At 33.2% G+C, this 7,974-nt stretch overlaps 1 protein-coding gene across 1 annotated transcript; it reads left to right on the forward strand.

Annotated features, from left to right (window-relative positions):
- The first annotated feature begins 90 nt into the window (after positions 1–90).
- Positions 91–3,361, forward strand: LOC113397974 (splicing factor 3B subunit 4). Its single transcript, XM_026636513.2, has 6 exons — positions 91–255; positions 389–472; positions 822–919; positions 1,555–1,731; positions 2,383–2,567; positions 2,870–3,361. Exons 1-6 carry the CDS (start codon positions 222–224, stop codon positions 3,321–3,323), a joined length of 1,032 nt encoding a protein of 343 aa, XP_026492298.1. The 5' UTR covers positions 91–221; the 3' UTR covers positions 3,324–3,361.
- Positions 3,362–7,974: the final 4,613 nt, after the last annotated feature.

Consider the following 7,974-nt stretch of genomic DNA (forward strand, 5'->3'; position numbering starts at 1 on the left):
ATTAATTTTAATACTTTTTGTACTGGCACTTTTCTGACCACAGAGTATATCATACTATTTCTTGTTTATCCACAGAGCTTAGTCATAACCACTACGTTTTATATTTATTGTCTATGACTAATTGTTATATTTTAGCAAGCGTCAGCCCGGTTGTTTGCTGTCATGTCAATGGCTCAATAAAAATTTGCTTGTGAATATAAATAAATAAGTAAATAAGCATCATGGCTGCGGGACCTATAGCCGAAAGGAACCAAGGTAATTTTATAAATTTTATTTAATCCTAATTTATTTAATGTGTTGTCGTTTTTGCATTTGAGGTTATAATCTCATCATTCATTATGATTAAATATCTTCTATTTTACTATTCAGCTCTGTGTTAAATTTTCAGATGCCACTATTTATGTTGGTGGGTTGGATGACAGGGTTACGGAAAGCTTGTTATGGGAATTGTTTGTGCAAGCAGGACCTGTTGGTAAGTTGAACTCAATCCCTGTTCACATAAGCATAAAATAATACTTAATACTGAATCTGTTATCAGCTTATAACTAACACTTAAGACATACATATATGTAACCAAATTTTTGTTGAACAACATACTGGATATTTAGTAAAACTCCAAGCTAAGACGAGAGGAAGCCTACTAAATTGGATTAGATAACTGATTAATATCAGATTTATTGCTTTCATTATATGCTATAATACCTGTGGGGTGTAAATCAACAGATATAATTAGACACACAAACTTATAAATAATATATCATAGAATGCTTCAACTTGTGTTTTATGAGATAAAATTTGATAGCTGTATGTTTTTCTTTCAGTCAACGTACATATGCCAAAGGATCGGGTGACACAAACTCATCAAGGTTATGGATTTGTAGAATTTATGGGAGAAGAAGATGCGGATTATGCCATTAAGGTACATCTCTACTTATAATATTGTTTGGGCTGACTGATTATACATTACTACGTTTAATAATTTTGGCTGTGTGTATGATATAATGTTGAAATTGAAACAACTCAAAAATGATAAGTACTGAATTTTTCTTTTGTTAAGAAGAATGTTAGAAGACTACTCTAAAGTGGGTAGATGAATACTGTACACATATAGTGGCTTTTATATTATACTATTTCTTAATTTTCATAGAAGTTGTTGTAAATTGCCTTAAGATGAAAATATTGTATAGATGGGGTCTACAAAATTAATTAATTGTATTATTTCTATCTATCAATAACAAATTTAACATATCTCACTTAGATTATTTATATATCTGAATAAAGTGACATGCTACAAAAGAACTAAAATAAATAGGCCAAATCTCATACAACTTTTATAAGTGTGCATAGTGCCAACTTTTGGCCATTTTTTTTTTTTGATGTATTCTGGTCTTCGACATTCTATATAGATAGATATATCAAAGAAATATCATAAAAGTTTTTATAAAATATAGCTAATTTACAAATTCTATAGAAAATAAACTTTATTAATTTTTAAATTTGAAATTGTTGCAGCATTTAAAACATGTTAAAAACAAATTGTATTAATCTTTTCAGGTGATGAATATGATAAAACTCTATGGTAAACCAGTAAGAGTAAATAAAGCTTCAGCGCATCAGAAGAATCTTGACGTCGGTGCTAATGTGTTCATTGGTAATTTGGATCCAGAAGTTGATGAGAAGTTGTTGTATGATACATTCTCGGCATTTGGAGTTATTTTACAAACACCGAAGGTAATTTTTACTGTTTTGTTATCTCTCTTCTTTTATCAAATAATTAATTCTTCGAATGAGTAAAGAGTGAATAGTAGGGATGTGTTAATTGTGAATGAAACTTCCATTATTTTCTTTTTTAACACAATATTATCAATATTGTGATAAAAAAGAAGGTAAAATTACTGATATATTTTTTGAAAGACATGTGGATTAGTAGATACATTATACTTTTGTTAAGATTTCATCCAAGACAGGTTGGTTATTTGTCAATTCTTGTTTCCAATGAGATAAATTATGATTATCTATTTAGGTATAAAAAATTCAAAATTGGGTTTTAAATTCGGAATAGTTATGTTCCAATCAATTCTGATGATTGACTCTATAAGTAAAAAAAAACTTAATAATTTAGAATGATGAAGGTATAAACATAAAATGTTTGCCCTGAGCAATAATGTTGCCTTTAAACACTTAACTAATTCATCATGTAAGAAGTATTATAATTAACTATTGAGTTATTTGCCAGTTCTTCTCCATAGAACCTACAACCCCAACCAAGCATAATTGTATTCTATAACATGTTTATTTATAATAATGTTTATATATAAAGAAAAAAAGTAACTAAAACCTCATAAATAATCATGATTATATTTTCATTGTTTATTGTTCTAGGTTATGAGAGATCCAGAAACGGGTAACTCTAAAGCATTTGCCTTCATTAACTTTGCATCATTTGAAGCTTCTGATGCAGCAATAGAGGCTATGAATAACCAATATTTGTGCAATAGGCCCATTTCTGTGTCATATGCCTTTAAGAAAGATGTCAAAGGAGAGAGACACGGTTCTGCAGCTGAGAGGTGAGAATTAATAATAATTACATTTAAATATTTCATTTTTAGATCACCTTTTGACCATTCTGTCCATACAAAATTATAACACCAAGTTATCCATGCAAATATTTTTTGTTAATGGTGATGTGATTCGTTTGAACGTATGATGTGATGTTGTGCAATGTTTACTAATTTTACTTTTTCTGAGTATGTTCAAAGTCAATTCACTAATCTTGGAAAATGTTATGTTTTCTTTCTAGTGTTTTTGCATAATTATAGAACCCAATAAGATTGAGGCATTTTGATAAATAAATTTATATTGCTTCCAGATTGTTGGCTGCACAAAATCCACTGTCACATGCAGATCGTCCTCATCAACTGTTTGCAGACGCACCACCTACAATGATGGGACCAATTCTAATGGCACCACCGCCACCACCCACGCCTTCTCCAATGCCGCCACCAGGACCACCGATGAATGCAAGACCACCTCCTCCTCTACCAATGTCGGCACCACCACCTCCACCTACCTCAATGCCCCCGCCAGGTCCTCCACCACCACCCGGACCCCCACCACCTCCACCGCCATTCCATCACTTTCCACCACCGCCATTTGGACCCCCTGGCTTTGGCCCTCCACCTCCGCCGGGTGCAAGGCCTCCTCCACCGTGGAGACCACCACCTCCTTCCTTCAGGCCTCAGTTTCCTCCACGTGGACCTCCACCGTTTGGACATCCTCCGTTCCCCCCGCACCATCCGCCTGAACCGAATTATAACTACTGAATGTATTTAATTTTAAGAAATATAGGATAATTTTTTCATTTATGTGTTTTATTATGATCAAAAAATAACTTATTACAGTTTAAAAATGTATATTTGATTATAACATAGTTTGGCCGAAAATGAGTCACCTGACGGTAATTGACCAATAGTGCCCATAGACATTGTTGCCGTAAGAAATTTAACCATTCCTTACTTCGCCAATGCGCCAAGACCTTAGGAACTAAGGTGTTATGTCTTGTGCATGTAGTATAACTGGCTTACTCCCATCAAATCGTACCAAGTATTGCTGCATGGAAAAAGAAAATGATCTGTGAATGAAGAATTATTTTACCAATAAACATTATATACTAGCGTGGCAATATTATTATGCACGATTTTACTTCGTTGCAAGTTCAAATTAGGAACGTATAACAGATAAACAACGTTCGAGTACATAAGGTAAGTTGACCATATAATGACACAAATGTATTATTTATTGTTAAATTTAGGTGTATTTTAAATAATCCTACCCTGTACACTATTTCCTAAAATACCTTTCAAAATGAATCTTCTTTTAAGGAGAAGGTTTGGAACTGCTGCTGCAATGCAGATTGATGAGAACAAAACACAAAATATAGCAGATTTCGATGTTTTCCTTCACTGCAGAGCACTAGATGAAATATACTTAATCATATATTAAGGATATAAAAATTCAGTTGTGCTTGCGTGGATTTGAACCCGTGATTTTTGGTAAAGATTTACGTGAAATAAATTACGTACTTACTTGTTTTTTTTCTTTTCAATTTTAATATAAAATCAATGACTATTGGGCCTTCGCCTCACATAGAAATTATTTAAAATAGTATTATTAAAAAAAATTGCTACCTAATAGATGCGCGTACCTATCTATACCTTCCATATACTGTCTCGCTTTATAGTAGGTACTTATATTAAGAAAAATATATTTATTTAGTAAGTATATATTCAATAGTTAAATATTTTTTAACTTTAAAAACTCAGTAAAGCTACGAAATATGCGAGAGACATAACAATATATCGTGTCTGACACCGGATACCTTAGAGGTGAATAGGTTGTGTGGGAGTTCTTATCCACTAAAACCAATGCGATGGCCGTCTGCGGCACGGAGCGGAGAGGCTGCGAGGTCGTGGTGATACAACGCATTCGCGTCATCTGCCGTGCATTTGCTCCACAAGAATGCTTAGCGGATCACTCTCTTTCTGAGGGACTAGTTGCGCGGCGGCAAGGAGAGCGTTGCATAGGATAGCATCGTACGTGAGGTTCTACAACAGAGACACCAAAACTGACCCCTGTGGGACCACACGGCAAACCTCTTCGTGTCTCTTACCGTCTTGGTCCATGTACGATACGAATGTACCTGTCGCGTAAGTGGCCACCGGTAATCGCCTGCACCTAGGGGATACAGGGTGGTGTACAAGTAGCAGCTTAATAACCTCTCAGAGTAACACGAGTTCAATGCTTCGAGACTTATGGCGACTGCCTGCTCCGACAGGGACATACAAGATCGCGTTAATAGGCTATTTGAGTGGTTTTTAAAATGCATTTTATATTATTTAGTAGAGGTTAAGGAACCCAGTAAAAATTGTCTTTTTTAATTCTAGTACATATTTGCTGAAAAATATCAAAATAAAAATTCCATATTTAAATAGCGCGCGAAAACGCTACTTTGACAATATCGCGCCACAATGGGGTTAATTTATATTTTTTTTATTAATGGGGATAATTAATACTGATTACAAAAATTGACACTTTATTTTTCGCATTGTCAAATACCCTATTGTCGAACATAGAATTGGCTATATTCAGATAATAATTAACCACAGAATACTAAAGAAAAATTGTCAGCGCTACAAGAGTGAGGACTGTGATTAGAAATCGTATTCATAATAGATCATAGGACTTCATGGGCTCAAGTTAAATAAATAAGCTAACAGAATTTGGTATTATTTTGTAAATTTTTACCTATCGTCAGTATTAGATGTTTAGATATATAATATTTATGTATGTACTTATCATTCAAAAGAAAGTGAATTTTATTATTATTTTTATTAAACAATTCGGATTATGAAACATACCACACGATTTCACGAAACTTCAGTTTAATCCGTTCATTCGTTGCATTGCGATCAGCGAGCGATAATAGCCGGTCAGAGTGAGGATTAAAAACATCGTTAACTCGCAAAATGAAACACAAATATTTGTGTACGTTTGCACTTCCGACGGATTATACGTTCGAATTTATGCGATCTCTGAACGGCCATTTCATTCGGCCAGTATCGAATCCACAAAATATAACAAAATAGTTTTACTATTTGTCAGTTATACCCCTAATTTCCACAGCTTCATACGATAACTAAACTACCTGGTAAGGAAATGATCTTACTGTACATTTAATAAGTATTATATACAAATAATTAATGAACCGTTAAACGGCCGGAATGTATGAAATTAAATGTCAAGGACTTGACCTTGACATTTCATTTGAGTTCAAGTTCTCATCTGCAAACGAACAGGTCAGGTTAACGAACGACAATAAGATAAAATCCAACTCTAATAAGAGTAGAAAATAGTAGTTTTGTCAAGTGACAACATAACAAGACAGTGTTGAAAATAGTCTCATGTAAAAGGAAATCACTCGAAGTGGAAACCTTTGTCTACCTAGGATAGTCAAATAGGATGTCTCAAATGTGACAGACATTTGAGCAGTGCGTTTACACAGGCCAAACTATATTTAATATAAAAATAACTGTTATTTGCTACTAAAAAAAAGCTCGACGATGTATGTATAAACGATGTATAAACGATGTATGTACTTAATTTAAAACTTTAAAAATTATTTAAAATTACTAATCAATTATTTTTACAGTCCATTCACAAAAGGCAAGACTTTCATATTATATCGATAGATCGGTAGATATTTTAAATAAACTAGTATTCGTCCGCCGTCCGCTGGTTGTTGGTTTGGTGTTAGTCACACAATATCCTTATAAAGCTAGGTATGTTATTGTAAAGTTTCATTAAAATCCATTCATCCAGTAGTTTTTGCGTAAAAGAGTATCAAACATCCAGTAATACAAACTTTCGCCTTTGTAATATTAGTAAGGATCTAAGCATTTTGTTTTATCTTTTAAAGGTCATCTTATGATGACCTATTTTTATTATTTTATTTTACAAAAATGTTGCTAAATTCAATTAATTATGCCATTTTAATTCAGCACCCCAATACTTCATTGTATCGTTAAATGAAACGAAATGCTTATTCGCCATCTAAGTTTTGGAACATCTATTATTCCACAGATATACGTGAATAGTGTATTAAGATCGGTTTTCTTTTGTTAGCCTCACAATGATAATATCGGATCGGATCTCATCTTCAAATAGGGGATTACTTATAGGTATGAAAGAAATGAAATGAAATATACTTTATTGTACACCACAAACAACACGAAACACACAGAAAAAAAAGTAAAACAAAATTAGTAAAATAAAAAAACGAAAAATAAATGTTGAATACGAGTGTTATACAATGGGCGGACTTATGGCTAATTAGCCATATTTTCCAGACAACCCAATCTGAGATAGAATTTTTAAAACCATCGGCGTAGGCAGTGCATTCATACACTTACATACAAATATTTACAAACTAATACTTATACTTACTACATATATACATATGTATATATAATATATATCTCTATTATACACTAATACATATTTAAGATACTGAAATGTTATATAAAGGAAATTCATTAAAGTCGTCTAAATTATTATTTAGGCGATAGTTTTAAAGGCTTTTTTAAAAGCTGAAATTGATGGAGCTTTTTTATATCTACCGGAAGGGCATTCCATAACTTTATGGCCTGTACAGTAAACGAATTGTTTAGGAATTTTGTTTTGTGAACAGGCATTTTGAGTGTTAGGTACCGCTTAGATCTTAAAAAAGGATTGATCCCCAAGAAATTTTTCACTTAAATACGTAGGAAAACTATAGTTAAATAGCGCACAGTACAGAAGGGAAAGAATATGCAGGTTCCGGCGAAGACGTATAGGAAGCCATCCGAATATCGTTCAAGACTCAAGAGTCTTGAACGATATTCGGAGACATGGTCATATTTTCGTAGGCAAAATATGAATCGAATAGCAATATTTTGAAGTCGCTCAAGTTTGTTCAGTTGGTCCTCGGTCAGATCAGGATAGCTTGCATCTGCGTAATCTAGAATTGATAAAAGTAGAGAGTTTGCTAGCATAATTTTGGTAGGAATTGGAAGTACAGATTGGAGTCGCCGTAATGAGCTCAACGCAGCGAATATTTTCCTACGGACTTCTTTTATTTGTACTGACCATGATAATGTCTGGTCTAAATACACACCGAGATCTTAAACGTTGGAGTAGTAGGGTATTGTAGTGCCTCTGTATTCAACGGCTGGTAAATTTAATAAATCTACCTTCGAGATCATGCCTGGACTACCAATTATGATTGCCTGCGATTTATCTCTCGATTCGGATAAAATATTTGAAACTAACTATAACAAGCTATTTTCCTTTGTGATATTAACTTCTGGCAACATTATGAATTTTAAGTATTATTGATACGTATTGTCAATACATAAGAAAAAATAAATTTAAAATTAC

Source organism: Vanessa tameamea, chromosome 13 (assembly GCF_037043105.1).
Source record: "Vanessa tameamea isolate UH-Manoa-2023 chromosome 13, ilVanTame1 primary haplotype, whole genome shotgun sequence".
Lineage (NCBI taxonomy): Eukaryota > Metazoa > Arthropoda > Insecta > Lepidoptera > Nymphalidae > Vanessa > Vanessa tameamea.

Excerpts from the sequence above, each read along its gene's own strand:
- LOC113397974 (XM_026636513.2), top strand. The coding sequence starts at position 222 with ATGGCTGCGGGACCTATAGCCGAAAGGAACCAAG. Across the intron at positions 1,732-2,382 it reads TTATTTTACAAACACCGAAG|GTTATGAGAGATCCAGAAAC; the intron begins GTAATTTTTACT and ends TTATTGTTCTAG. Across the intron at positions 2,568-2,869 it reads CACGGTTCTGCAGCTGAGAG|ATTGTTGGCTGCACAAAATC; the intron begins GTGAGAATTAAT and ends TATTGCTTCCAG.